A 21,459-nucleotide genomic window follows, 5' to 3' on the forward strand; every position below is an offset into this window, starting at 1 on the left:
AGCACTTTTAGTATTTAGTTCACTGGTTAAGCGCTTGCCTTTCAGTGTCTCTAACAGGGATTTTCCCCTTTCCTTTTGACAGGAGTTTTCAGAGAGAGAGCAGGTTGTAGAGCTATGAGGAGAAAAAGCCAGCTAGCTATTATTGTGGAATTACTAGAATTTTCCACACACAGGAGAAAGAGGCTTTAGGACTTGTTCCTTTCAGGCTAGGAACTATTCTGCTGCACAGCTTATCACACAAAGCCTGGTTACCTGGTCAGGAGCCAATTAAAATGTTGTTGCCAGGCAGCTCCCTTGGTCCAGGACTTCTTTCAGGCACCATCCTGAAAATGGCACACTCTGTTCCAGGACTGCAACATTATATATATCTCTCATCCTGTTCCAGTGGACATATCTTTCAACCTGCAGCCATTGTAATTTTAACCCACAGTCCAACAGAAAATAAAAAGATATTTTCCTTACAGAGTATAAGTAGAGAGCAGGGATGAAACATTTGGTGCACTGGCAATCATTATGAAGAATGTCATTGGATACTAGGGAGGTACTAATAGCGTGGAACCAGGTCAACATGCTGATAATGTTCGAAAGAGCTGGCAAACCATTCAGGCAACTAGAGAACCATTGGTTTAACGTCAATCCCATGTGACGTAATCAGGTGTAAATCTGAACATTGCATAATAATTTCAGTATTTGAGACCATTATCATTTCTAATTTATATCAGTGACTTGCACTCAAAAACCAGATGAAAGTTACAAAAGACAAATACAAAAGCAAAATACAGTAGATGTTGGCCCCCTTCCCTTGGTCAGTTCTGATGAAAGGTCATCTCGTCCTGAAACGTTAACTCATGATGGGATTTTCCCCTCCGTGCACTAAGCGCAGTAGTGGACGTGAAAAGTGGTGTTTTTCCTGCTGGGCGCAATGGTGGGTTTTCGCGCTGTATCGTCCACTTCCTGCCTCATTAATTATGCATCAGCAAGAAATACATCAGATTGCAGTGGCCTCTGATTCTCCCACCCCACTGTGACCTCAGCAGATCATCGCTCCGGGCGCCATATTTAAACTGTACCCGTGCACAGCTTTCTCAGTGTCTGCAGCCCACGATTGCTCCACGGCAGACATGGCTCCCAAAGAGAAGAAATATGCTGCACCAAAATTTAGTGATGCCTTGCTGGGCCATCTGCTGGATGCCGTCCAGGACTGCTGGGATGTCCTCTACCCCCATCATGGCTGGAGGAGGTCCACCAATCTCACCCCTCCAACTTGGGAGCTGCTGGCATCGGCGGTCATCCCTAATGCTGCACAGAAGAGGTCAGCCACCAAGTGCAGAAAAAGGATGAATTACCTCATCTGTTGTGCCAGGGTAAATCAGCCATCTCATCATTCTCAACTCTCACACTTATAAGCCCATCAGGCATTTGCAGGATGACACGCCACAAGGATCTCACACAATGCCAGCTCAAGGGACATCACCACTCACTTTCTTGCGCACACCCTCACAACTCCATCAGGGCTCAGACCCTGTGAAGCTCACACCCTCATCCCGTGCACGACTCCACTCACCACCCACCCAAGGCAGGCATCCTTATCATCTGCCTTGGCATGCGTCCTGCTCACAACCTCCATTTGTCATTATGTAGGTCAAGCTCGCACACAATAGGAGGGAGAGGTCCCAGACTGGAGGTGGAGTAGCCTAAATTAAGGCACTCATTCCATATGAGGAGTGTGCCTTCGCACTGGCCGGAGAGGAGCGGGATTGTACCTGTGGCGATGGTGAGGTCAGTGCACGCACCCAAGTGAGTACATTGCACCAGCCCATCCCTTAGACAACGATACTGTGAGTGCATTGTCGTGTCTTTGCCTGCCATGTACTAATTATCTCTCTTTGTTTCATAGGCACCTCTAGAAAGTGCCCAAGGGCATCAAGAAGCCAGGTTCCCGTCTCCAATCTCAAGGCCACCTTGGATGAGGAACTAGAGGATAGCACCATAGAAGATCCATCACAGTGCTCACTCACACCCTCCCAGGCACAGAGACACACCCTGTGGTGGGACCTAGTTCTAGAGCAGCCTCGGGGTCACAATCTGGTGAGCACAGGACAGAATCTGGTCCACTTCAGGCAGAGGCAGGGATCTCCAAGTTCGCTGGCACTTGGGTCTGCTGGAGGCCAGGATTCTGCTGAGTGGGAGTCAGAAGATGAGCCTGCGGACTTGGCCCTAACTCAGTTGTTGGAGCTGCAGTGACAAACACAGGAACATCAGGAAGGGTTGTCAGCTGCATTCCTCCGATTTCAATGCACGATGGAGGAGTCCATCTGCGTTCAGCCTAAGGTAATAGCACCGGTATGCCAATGCACCAAGGTAGGATGGCAGCCGCCATGGAGACTTTGGTCCGGGACATAGGTCCTGCAGTGAGCCAGGAGCTGCACTTCGTCAGTGTAGGCATTGGTGGCATCCATCAGGAGCTATGTGAAAGGAGGGCAGGGCAACTCCATCTCACTCCAGCTGCCCCTTCTCCTCAAGGAGTAAGCCAGGAGCCCTCAGGCACCCATAGGGATGAGGACCAGCAGCTAGACAACCCAGAGCCATCCACCCAGGTGACTCCAGGAGTGCCCAGCCAATCCCAATCCCCTCTTCCTGTGACCCCATCAGCTCTTGCTCCACAGGCCGAGGAGGGTGCTCCTGCCCCACAGCAGGAGATCCAAAGCAGGCCGGAGCCCTCAAATTCTCAACCCTCTAGAGAATGTCTGCCACTGTGGATATCGGGAATGCACCAAGACGAAACGGTAGGGTTAAGAAAATTAATAAATATTAGGAGCACAACGGTGGCATGGGAGTTAACCATATGTATATAATTTTCACCAATGTTAATAGAATCGCACCCATTTCACATCTCTTTTGTATGCCTCTTTATGATGAGCTGTGTTATTGTCAATCAGCTGTGTAAGATTGAGGCTGTGGCATTCACCTGTCTTATCTGCATTATTGAAAGGATGAAGGTGTAGTGTACAAAGAGAGATGTTTTAACACATAGAGAATAATCAGATGTCATTGAAAAAAATAGGAGCAAGAGTAGGTCATTCGGCTCTTCATGCCTGCTCCCCCATTCAATATGATCATGGCTGATCTTCTATCTCAACGCCAAACTCCCCCTCTCTCCCCATGCCCCTTGGCACCTTTAGTGTCTAGAAATCTATATATTTTCTTCTTAAATATATTCAGTGACTTGGCCTCCACAGCCTTCTTTGGTAGAGAATTCCACAGGTTCACCGCCCTCTGAGTGAAGTCATTTCTCCTTGTCTCAGTCCTAAATGGCCTACCCCTTATCCTAAGCCTGTGACCCCTTGTTCTAGGTTCCCCAGCCAGAGGAAACGTCATCCCTGCATTCAGCCTTTCCAGTCCTCTCAGAATTTTAGATGTTTCAATGAGATGATCTGTCATTCTTCTAAACTCCAGTGAATACAGGCCTAGTTGACCCAATCTCTCCTCATACGACAATCCTGCCACCCCAGGAATCAATTTGGTCAACCTTCGCTGCATTTCCTCTCTAGCAAGTATACCCTTTCTTAGGTAAGGAGACCAAAACTGCACACATTACTCCCGGTGTGGTTTCACCAAGTCGCTTTACAGCTGCAGTAAGACATCCTTGCTCCTGTACTCAATTTCTCTTGCAATGAAGGCTAACATACCGTTTGCCTTCCTAACTGCTTGCTGCACCTGCATGCTGCTTTCAGTAACTAATGTACAAGGAGATCCAGGTCCCTTTGTACATCAACATTTCCCAACCTATCACCACTCAAATAATACACTGCCATTCTGTTTTTCCTACTGAACTGGATAACTTCACACTTATCCACGTTATACTGCATCTGCCATGTATTTGCCCATTCACTCAAATTGCCTAAATCGTCTTGAAGCCTGTATCCTGGATCTCCGCATACTCTGTCATCTGGCAGGGTTTTCAATCCATGAGCCTATATTCAGAGCTCATGTACGCTCCTGTCTGCCTTGCACGTTGCTGACTCTCCAAATGTACATCTGCTAAGCTCACCAATAAGTGGTGCCTTCCCACCTCAGTGTACCAGAGCTCTGCCCTTTGAAGCCACATTATTGCCCTGGCGCTTGAACCTACAACCTTGAGTGTTTCCCACCTTGTAACTGTTTGTATTGCGGCCACAGGGCTCTCATCACAATGTAGGGATGTAGCCCTGTGCCATACATTCTGTGTGGTGCCCCCTCACCGAAACACTCACCGAGGTCAGTGATGATAAATCCAAGTGGTGACGTATTGCAGTCAATGGAGCCGTTGAGCATGCTCTGGAAGTGTATATGGTAGCTTTAGACAATGCTGAGGGCAGCAATGTGTTATGACGTGGCAGATAATGTGTGCCAGGCAAATCAAATCCACGAGGGCAACTTGATCATGTGGTCACAACAATTTTGCAATTTGTATTTTATTTCAAGATGCGTACCTTGAATTCAGTAGTATTAAGCCCACCCAGACTTAGTGATTTTTTTACTAAACTAAACATTTATTAACAAAAGAAAAGATTTCAAGCACATACATTGGTCTATAAATTACCACTATAATAACTCCTGAAACTCCTAATTAATCTGGCTCCCAGTTACATCTCCATTAAGGCAACAGTAAAAACAAATAGATTTAAACAGACCCAGGCAAAGCAACACAATACCTGGATAGTTGCAATCAAAATGAGTTTTCTCAGCTTTGGTTCCTGTAGACATCAACTTGATGCACAGAGGCTGGAGGCTTTTCACAATTTTGTGAGATCTTAGAATGCCTTCTCCTTACACATAACCTCCTTTTCCTTATACATGTTTCTCCCTTTTAATGCAAATTCCATTGTTCCCATATGTTTCTGCAACTTTACTTTTCTCATAATATAAATCTTTCATAGTACTAATTTTATCAGTAACCTTTGGGAAAAATAAACATACTGTTTGCCTTAGCTTTTAGCTAAGTGTAACATCTTACAATCTCTTTGAAATTCAGACTAACCTAATTTATCTATAAATGCAAATTTTCCTCACACCTCACATTCTAAAACTTCAGCCATGTGTACATATTTAACATTTCAAATCTAGCTTCTTGTTTGATGACTCAAAAGCTGCCAGACCAGCTGTCTCCAATTCAATTAAATCCCACACACACAGATACACACACAGAGAAAGTAATCCAAATCCCACTATTAATCTGCTTTTACAATAAATCACGATAATATTATGAAACTTATATTTTCATGACAAATGGGATAGGAGTGAGGATGTAGTGAAGCTGAAATGTGCTCCTTATTATCAAAGAAGTGTGACCTTGAGGGCTTCTTGGTGTCTTAGCATTTTGGAGTTCGCAAAGGCCAGAGCAGGCCATGAGGCCAGACTGTGTTAAAGAGGAGGCATTTTAATGTCTGGCAGCTGAGTGTATGAACATCATCATCCTCAGGTGGTCAACATCAATAGAAAGGTGAGGATAAATGCAGGCCAGCATCCCTAACTGAGAGTGTTGCATGTCAATGTGATGGCAAAGAAGCTGACACAGAAAACTGAGTGATCTCAAAATGATTAACACCTGTGCAATGTCCTTGGCTGCCTTGGCCCAAGTGTGATCTATGAGTATCACCATCAAGGTTACACAGAATGTGTTGCCCTGTTGCTGGATATGGATCTCTTTGAGGAGCTTTGTCAGACAGCAATGAGTCCACTGAGGATTGTAGAACAGCTCCTGCCTATACTAGGCTGCCATAGTGAATGGGATGCTGGAGAGGTGCTTGAAGAGGCAGCAACTTCTGACGTGTGATGCCGGGTGCCCTCCTCCAGTTAGCATCTCATCTCAGCAAGGACACGTGCTCCCAAAGCTTCATCATCCTTCAAAGGATCAGGACGCTGGTGAGCCTAATGTGTAAGTACTCACTCTCAGATTGAAGTGCATGGTCGAAATGAGAGGCATAGCAACACTGATGTTCATGTTGGCCCACGATAGCAGGCACGTCCAAGAGGCTACACATTGCAGATCGTCATCCTCCTCGGCGAATCTGGTGGCTATGAGGGCCTCACGTGCACAACTGCCTTCTCTGGCCCATGCTATGGCCTCTTGCCCTGCAGCCTCGGCTTCCTGGACCTGATCGTCCTCATCCCTTACAATGTCCTCCTCAGAGGAGGAGATGAACATCTCCTCCATGTCGGCATCTGACAAGCCCTCCCCCCTTCCCAGCGCCAGGCTGCGCAACGTACATCAAGCCACAATGATCTGGGAAACCCTCTAGGGACTGCACTGGAGTGCTCCATCAGATCTATTGAGGCATTGGAATCATATCTTTTAGATGCCTACGGTTTGTTCTACCAGTGTTTGGATAGCGGTATGACCATCATTGTACCTTCTCTCAGCTGGCTTTTGTGGCCACCGCATGGGTGTCATTATCCACGTCCTTTGTGGGTGCCCTTTGTCACCGAGGAATCAACCCTGGATCCTGTGTGGTCCCTTAAAGATGTTCAGGTTCTGTGATTTACTCAAGATGTATAGTCGTGGCAACTTCCTGGTTATCTCGTGCAAACCTGTATGATTTGTTTCTTGAGGTTGCAGACCAGTTGCTCATTGAGCTCATTTTCCCGTTCAAGTATTTATCTAATTCACTTTTGAAAGTTACAATTGAATCTGCTTCAGACAGTGCATTCCAGATCACAACTCTTGCATAAAAACAAGTTTCCTCTAATTGTATAATGATAGTTGCAATATCCTGCAATACTTCACATGGTGTGGTTTCACATTTTAAAATATGTATTATACATATTAGTTGGTGGAATTTCAGAATTTCAAGCATAAAAACATAAACATTTATAATTTGAAATTAAACATTTAGCGCAGTATTTTATCAGCCTCTGGCTAGTGGGAATGGAGGTGGAGGGAGGTGATAAACCAGCAGGAAGTTGTATTAGGATGGCTCCCCAAAGCAGTTTCAACCTGCCTCAACACCCAGCTTTCCTGGTGATGCTGCTGAGGCTTCAGAGCTGTTGGCCCACAGACTGGATTGACAGTATTAGGAGTCCGCCCCCCAACTCCATCCTTAATTAGACAGTGGGTTCCTCAGACAACCAAATAGGAAATCACCACCAGTAAAATTATCGAACTGGGCAATGCTGCCGACAAGTATGGGCCTGGGACCAGCATTTCATCTTGACCTCAGGGTCCCAAAGCCTGCAGTAAAACCCAGCCCTTAGAATTTTTGTAATAATGCATATGGAATGCATGCCAGTGAGTTTGCATTGAGATTTTTGGTGGAATTTTGAGATTGTCAAGCTGAGGGATGACCATGCTAGCAATAGAACCCTTTTCTACTTTTGATACCTCATCCTTTCTAGGTCAGATATAGCAAAGGCAGATATAGGTTAAAGGCCATTTGGTGCACATGAACCCAAACTTCAAATGAGCACGTGCTACATCAGTGTGAATATTTACATTTGTTGCATTAACCATGCTTGTGGTCGCAATGAGAGGTTCTAACAATTTCCATAACCCTGACATCCTTCAAAACTCTGCTGTCCAAGTGACACGCATCAAGTTCCATTCACCTATCACTCCTGTGCTCACTGACCTACATTGGCTCCTGGCTAAATAATGCCCTAATATCTCATTTCGCTGTGTCAAATTTTGATAACACTCCTGTGAAGTGCCTTTGGACATTTTACCTCATTACAGATGCCATATAAATACAAGTTGCTCTTATTGTAATTGCTCTTCCATGTAGAACAGTCCCAGATATTACACTTACATAGTCTTAGTTCTTAAAATACAGATACTTTAAGTGCCATTTTTGAAATTTGAACTGTCTACAATTTCAACACATTATGTGGAAATGTGTAGATATTAATTAAAATAACGGATTTCTAATATTTATGGTATTTGCATTCTTGTCATAATTTAATGAAAGCTGAAACTTATCCCTTGTCATAATACTGCTTCATTTTCTTCACGTATCTCCCAGATGCTACTTTATAACACATACGCATTGTAGCCCCATTTTATTCCTGCATGTAGGACAAAGCTCTGATGTGCCCTGAATTTCCACTTGACTAGTAACGGTATCTTTTTTTCATTCTTTCATGGGATGTGAGCATCGCTACCAAGGTTAACATCTGTTGTCCATCCCAAATTGCCCTTCATCTGAGTGGCTTGCTAGGCCATTTCAGAGGGCAGTTAAGAGTCAACCACATTGTTGTGGGTCTGGAGTCACATGTAGGCCAGACCAGATAAGAATGGCAGATTTCCTTCCGTCAATGACATTAGTGAACCAGGTGGGTTTTTACGACAATCGATGATAATTTCATGGTCACCATCACTGAGCTTTATATTCCAGATTTATTAACTGCTGCTGTGGCGGGATTTGAATCCATGTCCCCAGATCATTAGCTTGGGCCTCTGGATTACTAGTCCAGTGACATTACCACTATGTCACCATCTCCTCAAAAAGAAACCCCTTGATTCTGAACTAATCAGTTGCTACTTCTACAGAACTAATGGCAATCTGTCATATTATACCTCTCTATGCTACATTCCATTTACTGTATGCAACATCTTATCACTATCAAACTCGCTGTGTCTTCCGCCATTGTTTAAATCCTCCATATTTGGTGTTTGAGAGGCCTAGAAATTTCGGTTGAAGACTTGAATAACTCTTAAACTTTTAAATCTTGATTCAAATTGTTTCCCCCATAATCTGCCGCAGAAGGCCCTTAGGAGGAAATGCAGAAACTAATAAGAGAGAAAAATTTAGTCTTTCCAATATCAATAATAGGAATGGTGGTTCAAGAAGGTGGCTCATCAGCACCTCCTTAATTGCAAATAGGGATGGGCAATAAATGCTGGCCTAGACCAGCGATGCCCACATCCTGTGAAAGGATTAAAAATCCACATACTGAGCAGGTGTCTGAAGTGAAAATATAGTCGTCGAAGGAATTAGAAGAAAACCACCCATGTTAAATGGAAAATTCCTGGGGTAGTGAACACCATCATAGGGTTATAGTAACAATTGAAACAATTAATCTAGTGCTTTACTACAGTAAATAACAGGAAATAAGTTTCATAGGCAGAAAATAGAATACAAATTAAAATCAAAAGACGTAGATTCATACTTCTATTAAAACAATCAACAGAGGAACATCAAACAAACATGTCAAGGATTCGTTCATTAATATCACCAACTTTAATTTCTAGCCATAAAATGGTTTGGTTACATAATGTACAGTTGAGACCCCAAGTGCTGGTCACCTAATGAGTGAGGTTTAATGGGCCAGAAAGATGAAAAAACAGAAATTATTCAGATGTACAAGGAAGGTTAAAGAAAGTATAACTTGCTTCTTTGTACAAAAGGTTATTTCAATATAACCAGATTGAAGCTCTTTAGATTATTCAGAGAACTGATACAATTGGTTGAGATAACTTGTAAATTGTAGTGAAATGTTCAAGTGCCAAAGGAAGAAGTTTAAAAACTAGGAATAATAAAGTTGGTGAGAACTTATCATCCAATAAGTTACCAAGAAAGTCCATTAAAGACAGCAGTAACAATTGTTTCAATAGTCAGTTAGCTCCCTTTCTGTGAGGACAAAGAGATGATGGATACAGTGAGAAAATGAGCCTGATCTATCAAAAAGTAATGAGGCCTATTGGGCTTAATGGATTCTTTTTGTTCTTCAAAGTTCTTTTGTTCCCATGTTACTGTGGTGTATGCAAACAATTAATTAACATATGAAATCTACTAAATAAAGCTTTAGCTTTTTTTGGTGAGAGAAAAGACAAAATTACAATCATTTCCCAAGAAAGGTTAAATATTAATAAAGCAGAAGAAAGACTTGCATTTACGTAGAACCTTTCACAACCTTGGAATATCCCAAAAACCTTTACAGCCAAGCAAGTATAGTATAGCCATTGTTGTAATGTAGGAAAAGTGGCAGTCAATGTGCACAATAAGCTTCCAAAAACAGCAATGTGATAATGACCAGATAATCTGTTTTTCTGATGTCGATTGAGGGTTAAGTATTGGCCAGGACACCAGGGGAACTCCCTTGCCCTTCTTCAATCGTGCCATGGTATATTTTATGTACACCTCGGAGAGTAGATGAGCCCTTGGCTTAATGTCACATGTGAAAGATAGCACCTCCAACAGTGCAGCACTCTCTCATTACTGCATTGAAGTATCAGCCTAGGTTTTTTATTCCCAGGTCTCTCTGTAGAGTCATAGAGGTCTACAGCACAGAAAAAGGCCCTTCGACCCATCGAGTCTGCGCTGGTCTAACAAGTAACTAACTATTCTAATCCCATTTTCCAGCACTAGGCCTATAGCCTTGTATGCCATGGCATTGTAAGTGCACATCCAAATACTTCTTAAATGTTATGTGGGTTTCTGCCTCTACCACCCTGTCAGGCAGTGAGTTCCAGATTCCCACCAACCTCTGGGTGAAAATATTCTTCCTCACATCCCCTCTAAACCTCCTGCCCCTTACCTTAAATCTATGCCCCATGGTTATTGATCCCTCCACCAAGGGGAAAAGTTCCTTCCTGTCTACCCTATCTATGCCCCTCCTAATTTTATGCAACTCAGTCATGTCCCCCCTCAATCTCCTCTGCTCCAAGGAAAATAACCCCAGTCTATCCAATCTCTCCTCATAACTAAAACTCTCCAGCCCAGGCAGCATCCTGGTAAATCTCCTCTGCACTCTTAGTGTAATCACATCTTTCCTATAATGCAGATTCCAGAACTACACACCATACTCAAGCTGTGGCCTAACCAGCGTTTTATACAGTTCCAGCACAACCTCCCTGCTCTTATATTCTATGCCTTGGCTAATAAAGGCAAGTATCCTATATGCCTTCTTAACCACCTTATCTACCTATCCCTCTACCTTAAGGGACCGGTGGACATGCACACCAAGGTCCCTCTGATCCTCGGTACTTCCCAGGGTCCTACCATTCATCGTGCATTTCCCGTGCCTTGTTTATCATGCCCAAGTGCATCACCTCACACTTATCCAGATTAAATTCCATTTGCCACTGATCAGCCCATCTGACCAGCATCTGTAGTGGAATTTGAATCCACAACCTTCTGACTACAAGTTGTGGTTGATGCGGTTTATACTGAAAGACCAGACACAAGGACCCACAAATTAGATCACATCTGAACTAGGGACCCAAGACCCAGGCTGATCAACTCTCATGGAGAGAATGAAGGAATACTCTGGCATGGAGGTCCATTGGGGTTGGGGTCTTGCTGCTAGGGCTGTGAGAACATGAGGGGGTGAGGAGGGGTAAGCGCACATACGTGGCGAGAGCGGTGCGGGTACTGTGCATGCGCGAGATTTAAAGGTATGGATTACAGGAAAAACAGTGCCCCAGCAGCATTCAACAGAAGACAGTGGCCCCGAATATGGGACAATCCCATAAAATAAGGGACGGTTGGTAACACTGGCAATACCAGTGCAGATCTCTATGTATATACTTAATGACAGCAATGGCTGGACCGGGGCAAATAGATGTACTGGCCCCAGTTGGATAGCACAAGCAAGTTATGGGTACCCCAAGGCATTTATGTTTAATAATAACTATAAATTATAATCTTCAACCTATATTACGCTGGACTTAATAATTTGGTATCTCCACTACTACGTCAGTAAATGCACCAGCCAGCTCAGAATTGAAGATAAGCATATACTGCACTTTAGAGAATACACATATGCTCCATCTATGCACTTTTGATGGGAAATTTGGGCTTTTTAGGGTGTTTTTCTTTCTGTAGTTTGGTTATACAAGAATCTAATTGCTCTTTGTGTAAATTTCTATCATGGTACCCACAACCTTTTCAATGTCTGCAACAGAAATTTTTTTATGTTGTTTGACACAAAGAAAAATCAGCACTAGAAATAAAATTATATTTTCTTATGATGTCTCTTACTCTACACATCTGATGAATTTGGCTAATTGTATGTAAAGAGATCCTCATGGCCCCCAGAGCTTTACATTTGTTAATTCCTGACCCCTGTGTCTCCCTCATTGAGAGCAGTGGCAACCTGTAAATATAAAGGGGGAAAGGGCAGTGCTTTCCCTGTACCAGAATGAAATAACCCGTGATACAAAGTTCATTGAGGCTCTTGAGCCATATAGGGCAGGAATGTTCCAGATATAATCCCTGGTCTGTGCTGTGAAGTTTTCCCTGTTTATTATAGGTGAACAGAATCCAACTGAACAGAGTAACAATTCTATAGAGGAAAATTCACACACATGAAATTTTCAAATCACAATTCAGGACTTTATTTCTGCCTACCAGACCTGACCCATGGATTAAGAGAAAAGCAGCGACACTGGGCAGGTTGACTCAGCCTTTTGATCACACAAGATGTTGGTCTTTCCCTCCAGTAGCAATGTCAGGGGTCCCACTTTCACTGCAATTGTTGCCTCTCCAAGAAGTTTGGAAGAGGGAGCAGTAACTGCAGTGTTTACCTTCCAGCATTGTAAGGTAACTGCAAAATTGAGCCCCCATTGCTGCTCGCAAGTTAAACTAGCATATTCTATTGTTTTTACCTAAGATTTTCATCTAATTTCTTTTAAGAGGACCTTCAGTCACTTTGTTTCAGATGTTTTTTCTTTAAAAGCGCATCACTTGGATGTGGTTTATGCTTTCATTTTTAAATTGACTGCACCACAGGTTTAATAAGGATTGAGTAGTTTCAATTACATAATTATTTAATTGTGAAAGGTTGCTGAATTATATAAACCTAATTTTAATTAATGGAACTCTTCATATTTGCTGTTTTGCAGTATGTCTCATAAATGCCAGCACCTTGAAGTTCCACTCATTTATTAACCTTCTCTCCCTGTTCTGACAACTTTTACATTGAATAGCATGAGGAGATAGCACCTCATCTAGATATGATACATCTTCTCAATGCATTTTAAGTAGCAGACTGCAATTCCTTTAGAGTGTATGGTCCATGGTGATGATATTTTAATATTTGGGTGTTGCTGTTTTCTACAGATGATTTGAAGGCCTATTTATATTACAGGTGCCAGTTTTCATTTGTTCCAAGCCTACACATCACACATGTGAAGTATTTGGGTATAAAACAATGATATTCATTACTTTGCTTGCAGTTTGTTACAATAACTCCTACCGTTTGACTTTTGATTTAGCTCATACTGAATTAATTTAAACATCTGACACCTGGAGTACAAATTTGAAGGTAGGGTGAGATGTCATTCCATTTGGGTAAATGTTAATGGTTTCAGGCCATGAGCTTAGATTGAGTAGAAAATGCCCCAGTTAGTCTTATGCAGAGAATAAATCTTTTATTGAGAAAATCAAGAGCCTTTTAAACAATATGGTTAAATGACGCAGTTGTGGTGTAATTTTTCCATCCATAACTAGTGCAACCATAAGATGGTACAGCCACATCACCTCACCATATCCAAGCCCATCCCTGAGATGATGCATTTTTACCATCAGCAACGTGAATACAGTTACTAGTGGACATTTGTACATCTTAAAACAGTGGTGATATGACAGTGTTGTTGTGTCTATTTCAAATGTATCAATAACTCATATACCTGTTTCTAAAAAAAGGAAGCACTGAAAGAAAACATTAAGAAGAGGGAGACAGAAGAAAAGATCAAGAGAGCAAAGCTGGCTAAAGAGAAAGCAGAGAGGGAGAAGTTGGAACGGCAGCTGAAGAAGAAACAGTTGATTGATATGAACAAAGGTAAGTCTTTAGTATTAATAATAAATTTAAATAGCACAAGTTATTAGTTGAAGCAGAACATACCAGAAATTGCAGGTGTCTCTTAGGCCAGATCTCTGTATGTCCATACAATTCTAAATGCTAGAATTTTCTCTTGTTCCTACCCAATCAGTTACTGTGTACTAAGCATGCCAGTGGTCTTCTCATCCTTCCTTCCTCAATCCTGTGGTATTGTTGTTGTGACTCAGCTTCTGAAATGCACACACTTATTGGCCCCTCTGAAATCTTCTGTTATAATACGGTACAAAGGTCAGTGGGGAGCAGCAACAGATGAATTGGGAACCACTGACCAGAAACGGGCTCTTTTTCAGGCTTCAGGGCTTTTTTCGAAAATGAATTGCACTATTTGAGCACCAAATCATGCTACACATAGTAAATGTTGAAGTTTGTGGGACTTGTCACAGAATGTCTGGCTGCTACAAATCATTTGCCTGGATAATTGACAGAAAATTGTGAAAACAGCATGCCCAATCATTGTTTCTCATTGTGAAGCTCTACTTGACTTATTGTTTTCCTAACACCAGTCGACTGGAATCACAAACCATGTAGAAATGAGTCCCAGATTCCACGTGTCTTCTACCCACTGCGCAAAACTTGCAATGTTGCTTCAAGCAAAATATGTGGAGGTTATTTATATAATGCATAGTTGTAGGTTTGTGCCAAATGTCCCAAAGATATTTCTCTTCTGCTTAAATACTCAAATGCATACCCATTCTGTACTTAGACATTTTGATGATATTTTTAAATTCCATCTATATTTGCAAATAAAAGCAGGATGAACCATGACAAAATCTAATGAAATTGTGCACTGAAACATGAGTGCTGGTAACCTACTAAGTATACTAGGGTCACAAGAATTTCAGTATAACAAATGTGTGAGTGCAGAGATTATATCCTAACCATTTTCATAAAACTAGTATCCTTTTCACATTGTCGGCTGCCCCTTGATCTACTCACGGTTATGAGTTTCTGTCATGAGTACTGGGATCCAGAGTGCAGGATTTGCTTGCTTTTGGTTCCTTTTCTGTAGTCACTCTGCCTCATCAGTGAGGCATTGGGACTTGAAGCGCAATGCAGCTTGATGGACAAGTTCTGAGCGATTGGTAGCGAGCTGCTCCCAGTTATTTAAGGTCATGCTTTCTCGTTTCAAGGAAAGTTTCAAAATATTTTTGAAGTGTTTCCTTTGTCCTCCCTTGGAATATTTGCCCTTTGAGAGAACAGAACCTGGCAGAGGAGACAATTTTCAGCCTTGCGGACACAGAGGCTAGTCCATTGAAGTTGATTTTGCATGAGTTTTGCATGACTGCCTGGGGATCCGGGTTCAAGAAGGAGATTAGCATTTGTTCGATATGAACCTGGGGGATATGGTGGAGGTATTGCTAATGGACTTTCTCTAGCACTCAAGTTCACTGATACACAGTCCAGCTCTTGATGCAGTATAATAGTGTGACGACAGCAACTGCTCTGAACAATAGGACTTGCAGAGGCCTTTGTTGTCAAACACTCGCTGCTGAAGTTCATAGAAGACTGAACTGGCGCTGTTGTCCCGGTGTTAGATCTCCCCGTCAATGGTGGTCTTTTGAGAGATGTGGCTACTGAGATGTCTCTCCTTCAACATATATGGGAAGTGGAATATTTGGCTGATGAGCTGTGGGTTGATATGAGTTTTATTTTTGCAAATTTCAAGGACAGGCCAAGTTTCTTGTATGCAGAATTGAAGAGATCGAGAGTGGCTTGCAAATCTGGTGCAGAATAGGCAACGACACTGCAGTCATCCTCAAACTGTAGATACCTATGGTGGCCAGCGTAATTTTGATCAGCAGGTGACAGAAGTTAAAGAGTTTTCCATCTAGGTGATATTTAATACAGACACCAGAGGGCACTTTATCTTTGATGTGGTGAATAGCCATTGCCAGGTAGATTGTGAATAATATGGTGGCTATCGCACAGATTTGCTTGACCGCAGTCCAGATTTTGAAGGCATCTTTCAGTCAAGACAGTTGCAGTTATATTATCATGAAGCAGCTGCAGGATTGAAGGTTCTTGGAAATGCAAATCTTTAGAGCACAATCCACAAAGCCTTGCAATTTACTGAATCAGATGCTTTGGTCAGGTCGATGAATGCAATGAAGCGTTCCTGGTTTTGTTCTTGACATTTTTCTGACATTTGTCTGGGAACAAAGAACAAAAGAACAAAGGCTCTTCTGGAAGTTCTAAAATCACACTGTATCCCTGGGAGGATTTCCTCTGTCACAAGGCAGTAGGCAATTCAGGAGAATGCAAACCAGAATATTCCCTGCTGTGGACAAGAGGGAAATACCCTTCTTGAAGATCATTCCAATTGTCATATTCCTGAAATCAGGGTAGGGAGTTCTATTTCCTCCCAATTCCTCCCAAAAGGATGGGTGCGTGGAGTCTTGATGTGGGAAGAAGTCCACAGCTTTGAAGAATGTACAAACGTACGAACAAGGAGCAGGAGTAGGCCATTCAACCCTTGAGCCCACTCCGCCATTTAATAAGATCATGGCTGATCTGATAGTAACCTGAAATCTGCGTCTCACCTACCTCTGAGAACCTATTGCTTACCAAGAACCTGTCCATCTCTGCCTTAAAAATATTCAAAGATTCTGCTTCCACCACCTTTTCAGGAAGAGCATTCCAAAACGCAAAACCCTCTGAGTGATAAAATTTTGCCTCATGTCTGTTTAAAATGGGCGACCCCTTATTTTTAAACAGTGACCCCTAGTTCTAGATTTTCCCACAAGAGGAAACATCCTCTCCACATCCACCCTGTCAAGTTCCCTCAGGATCTTATATGTTTCAATCAAGTTGCCTTTTACTCTTCTAAACTCCAGTAGATACAAGCCTAGTCTGTCCAATTTTTCCTCATAAAACAACCCACCCATTCAAGGTATTAATCTGGTAAACCTTCTCTGACCTGCTTCCAGCACCTTTACATCCTTCCATCAGAGCTGCAGGCTTTGTTGTTTTTCATCTGTTTGATTGCGTGTTGCATCTCTCCCATCGATGGTCATTCACCTTTGGATTCTGGGTACTAGGGGAATGCCTGGAGAGTATCAGCTGCCACTGTGGACACCCTGTTGAGAGGATGTTGAAAATTTTCTTTCTTGAATTGACAGATGACATTCCCATCCTTAAGAGGTGAAACACCTTCTTTGAACAAAGAGGATTTTATCCATTTAATGGGCGGAATTCTCCCATCTGGGAATAATTCAGATGGCAGGGACGAGGACAGGGAGTGTTGTCCGCCAGGAAGTAGTGCAGCCCCGCCTCATTCATTATGCAGTTGGGGTTTCCCAACATTTCGTGTGGCGGGGCAGGCTGGATGGCTCACGCCCTGCCATCATATCCGAGTATCATTTTCAAAAGGCATCCAGACATCACTGACCCACCGTTGCAGAAAGAAGATGAACCTCCTGAAGAAATAAGATAGACCTCCAGGAACACTCTGAAGCTGGAAAATGGACCTCCTTGTAGACACTGAAGCTGGAAGATACACCTGATAAATGTTCCCCCAACCACTACTGCATCTGCCAGGGTTCACAGTTGCTGAAGATCTCCATCCCAAACTCTGGAGGGAGCCCCAGGCCGCCTTCTGGTAAGTCCTGATATGTACACGCCACATTGGTCCAGACATGTTCTGGACTGGCATGATTTCCCGTTGGTGATGCAGATGATAGGGCGTGGATTGGCGTTTTCAATCAGGCTTTCATCTGCATCCCATTAGCGGGATGCAAATCAGTTCCACGCTGGCCTCTGATGGGAATTACGACCCAACATGGCAGCCGGGAGCGGAGGATCCCGCTGTCATTTTACGCTGAGATGAAACCGGTTTTTGGACACCCTGCCACATTCTCCCCACCTCACCCCCTCCATCCACCATTAAACCCACTGCAGGGGGCATGGGAGAATTCTGCTCGATCTCAGTCGATAAATGTCCTTAATGGCTTCAAAAAGGTTTTGCATGTCATGATGACCTGAATGTCGTTGGATTTCTCGGACTTTCTCTTCCCACCTAGTGTTCTTTACCTTCCAGATCTTAATTTGGGCATCAGCCTTGAGCTGATGGAACGCAGCTTTCTGGAGTTGCAACCTTGGTTTGTTCTGCAGGCAATATTTTTGTTCCAAGAGGCCACACACTTGAGCATCTTTTTTATCCAACCAGTCCTGGTGCCAATAATGCATGAACCCAATAATCTAGGCACAGTGCAGCTGACTTTATTTGAGTTGGATGTGTGAAGGTTTTCTAAATTGGTCGTGAGTTGCATTTGGGATTCCTCTCTTCAGCTCTAGGGGTGAGACATCGATCTTGGACTTTTGGGCCATGTGATACCTGGACCTTGTGGATATTCATCACCAGTTGAACAAGTCGATGATCTGTCCACCACATGAATCGAGTGATATAGGCATCACTTAGATCTTTGATCCAAACAATGACATAATTCAGGAGGTGCCAATACTTTGATCTAGGGTGCTTCCATGTGGTTTTGTATCTGTCCTTCTGGCAGAAGAGGATTTTTGTTATAAGGGGGCCATGCTGAGCACACTTTGTTACCAGGAGGACGCTATTTGCATTGGCTTTTCCCACCCAGTTTTTTTCCAATGCTTCTGCTCCAGACTTCGGAATCACAGCCAACCTTGCATCAAAGTCCCCTAGAGATGGCAGTGAAGACTTCTTGAAGGTCAGAATACAGCTTTTCTTTAACATCTTCATTGGATTCAAGGGTGGGGATATAAGGGTGGCGAATGACACTGACAGATTGGTTAGGACTGAGTTGTAGGTGAAGTATCATGAGTTTTTCATTTATACAATTGGGGAGTTCTGGCAGTGAATCCAGGATTCTATTCCAAATGGCAAAGCCAACTCCGTGGACACGAGGGTCGCTGTCAGCCTTTCCGTTCCAGTAGAAGGTATATTCCGCTGCTTGTTCTTTCAGCTGCCCCTCCTCAGGAATGTGGGTTTCACCCAGGGCAGGGATAACAATTTGTAGTCTTGATAGTTCATGTGAAATGATTAAAGTTCTTCTCCCCAGATGGTTGCTCTTGAGATTATCCATTAGTGTTCTAACATTCCAAGTTGTAAAATTTCTTTCTTTGACCACAAAATTGGTGATTACGCTGGATGTGGTTCCCCAGTCAGGAGAAGGTGGGACAGCCTGTTTTTAAGGTCCCTTTTCTATCCTCCTCCCCATTTGTGGTGAGCAGAGGGTTGCCTGAAAAGGACTACTCAGTCTCAGATGCTGTGCCCAAGGACACCCTGTCCCAACACAGGTGTCCCATAACCTTCATGCATCTGCCGCCTGCGTGAAGATTCTTGACTAGTGACTCCCAGGCTCATAGCCTTGTCCCACTCCTAATCTTCCTTGCCACAGGACTTGGCAATTTGACCCTATAGAAGCCTGCTTGTAACTTTATTCAATGTGAGGACTTTGGGCACCACCATTGTCCACACAATCATGACGGCTTGGTGATTAGATTTCAATGACATGTCAAACCATGATAACTGAGACCATCTTGCCGCTGCAGCCTTCTTCCGCTTTTGCAACCACTGAGATGTGCAGTCTTCCTTGTTCTCCCGTTGAAGACTTATTGGACTGTACATTGCCTGGCACCTCCCCCCACCTTGCCATCATAGGTGCCCCACCAGGAGTGCAAAGAGCTCTGCAAGGAGCTCCTAACTGCATTGCTCAAGGGGTCATTGGAACATACATGTCTCTCCACCACATCAAGGTGGCAAACTACGGAGTCATGCAGTTCAGTCGGGTTGATTTCCACTTTTGTGTTGCAACAAATTCCTTTTTCTTTTACTTGAACTTAATGTTTTTCTTCCCTGAAGCAGTGACTTGCCCTACAAATTCTCGTAGCTCGCTGTTCTTCATATGTAAGCCCCGGTGTCAGTCGTCTATTCTGCTGCAAATAGATAATTATTTAAATCTGGTGACTATGTGCCTACTTTTCACTAGGGTTCAATGGAGAATGATCAGGAGATAGAGCCATGGCTAAATTTTATTTTCCCTAGGGACGCCAATTCCTATATGAATATCTTCACCACAGCATGGGCTTGAGATCAGTTAATTTAGTGCAGAATAAGACCTTTTTGCTTTATGATGGTTCAATACGGTGCTATGGACATAGCCATAGCACCATGGAGATGCTCCTTTTGCTGTTTCTTTGATGTGATTTGACACCACGACATGTTTCCAGCATAAAAGCACTGTCAGCAATAGATTTTAAGCTCTGCTTTGTCAGACCTTACCATTTCAGTGCTTTATACAATTGGTCATATTTTAAGATGGCATTTCCTATCGCAAAAGGGATTGTGGCCGAGCAATAAATACAGGGATGAGGCTGCAGTATTGAACATGGGATTAATGGCACAAGTAGAGGAGTTGTGGGATGGTTAATTAAAAGCTGATTCCCACATAAGAAACCAGAAATAAGTTTACTCTGACATAGCAGCTAAATCTATTGTTCATATACTTTACTATTAAGCTAATATTTTTTTCATTTTGCATCCCGATTTCCATTCACAATTAAGTATCCTACTTAAAGCTTGCTTTCAGGAAGTAGTTGCCCGTAAATGATAGGAGAACTTCAGATCCATACTGGCAGCTCCTGCAGAGAATTTTATTTTGTTTAATACAATTAAAACATATGTTCAAGTTTGTGAAAAATTTGTTCAAATTTCTACGATAACATATTTGCAGATTTGTTTCCTCACCTCCAACAATGAGTACGAAGAGTCCATGGATATCTTTCTCACTAAGATCGAGGCCAACGATCAGCTGTCTTTTCCGTCTTGCTTTCTTTCCCGAGCTCACCAGGGCAAAGTTCTTCTAAAGATACCCCGGCCCTAGCATGAACTCTCATCATTCTCTAGTTTCTCTCCAATTTCCCCTCATAACCTTTCCGAGCTCATCTTGTCCACGAGACCCACCTCCCGCACCCTGGATCCTACTCCCTCTAAACTGCTGACAAATTAACTTCCCTTCCTGGTCCCCATGTTAGCTGATACAGTTAACGGTTCTGAATTCAGGTACTCTTCCTACTCGATTTCAAACCTCCTGCCTTCAGCCCTTTCCTCAAAAAACAGCGCTTAACCCTATCATTTTTGCAAACTACTGCCCCATCTCAAACCAGTGTGTTCTCTCCTAAGCCCGTGAACCGGCCCACCTTTCCTGGAACTCCAATTTTGAATCACTGCAGTCAGATTTCCATCTCTGCACAGAACCAAAATGCCACCTATCAAGGTCAAAAATGGCATCCTATGTGACCGTGACAGAGGTAAACCCTCCCTCCTAGTCCTTCTTGGTCTGCCTGCAACCTTTGACATGGTTGACCATACCACCTTCCTCCAAGGACACTCCACCATCGTCCAGCTGGGTATCCCTGCACTCATCCAATTTCATTCAAATCTATCTAATCTGAGCTAGAGTATTACCTGCAATGGCTTCTCTTCCCACTCCTACACCATTACCTCTGTTCCCTAAGGATCTATCCTTGGTCGCCTCCAATTTCTCATTTACATGCTGTCGCTCGGCAACATCATCCGAAAACGCATTAGTTTCCACGTGTACACTAATGACACCCAGCTCTACCTCACTACCACCTCTCATGACTCCTCCCTCCATGATGTCAGAC

General features: G+C 43.2%; 1 protein-coding gene across 7 annotated transcripts in view; it reads left to right on the forward strand.

The window, feature by feature from the left end:
- diaph2 (diaphanous-related formin 2) overlaps positions 1 to 21,459 on the forward strand; it is an 855,920-nt gene that overhangs the window by 698,891 nt on the left and 135,570 nt on the right. For all 7 annotated transcript variants that reach the window (XM_078547238.1, XM_078547236.1, XM_078547234.1 and 4 more), the window contains one exon: positions 13,623 to 13,758. In XM_078547238.1, coding sequence (XP_078403364.1) covers positions 13,623 to 13,758 — 136 coding nt within the window. The remainder of the gene's footprint in view (positions 1 to 13,622; positions 13,759 to 21,459) is intronic.

The sequence above is a fragment of the Cetorhinus maximus genome, chromosome 8 (genome assembly GCF_964194155.1).
Source record: "Cetorhinus maximus chromosome 8, sCetMax3.hap1.1, whole genome shotgun sequence".
Taxonomy (NCBI): Eukaryota; Metazoa; Chordata; class Chondrichthyes; order Lamniformes; family Cetorhinidae; genus Cetorhinus; species Cetorhinus maximus.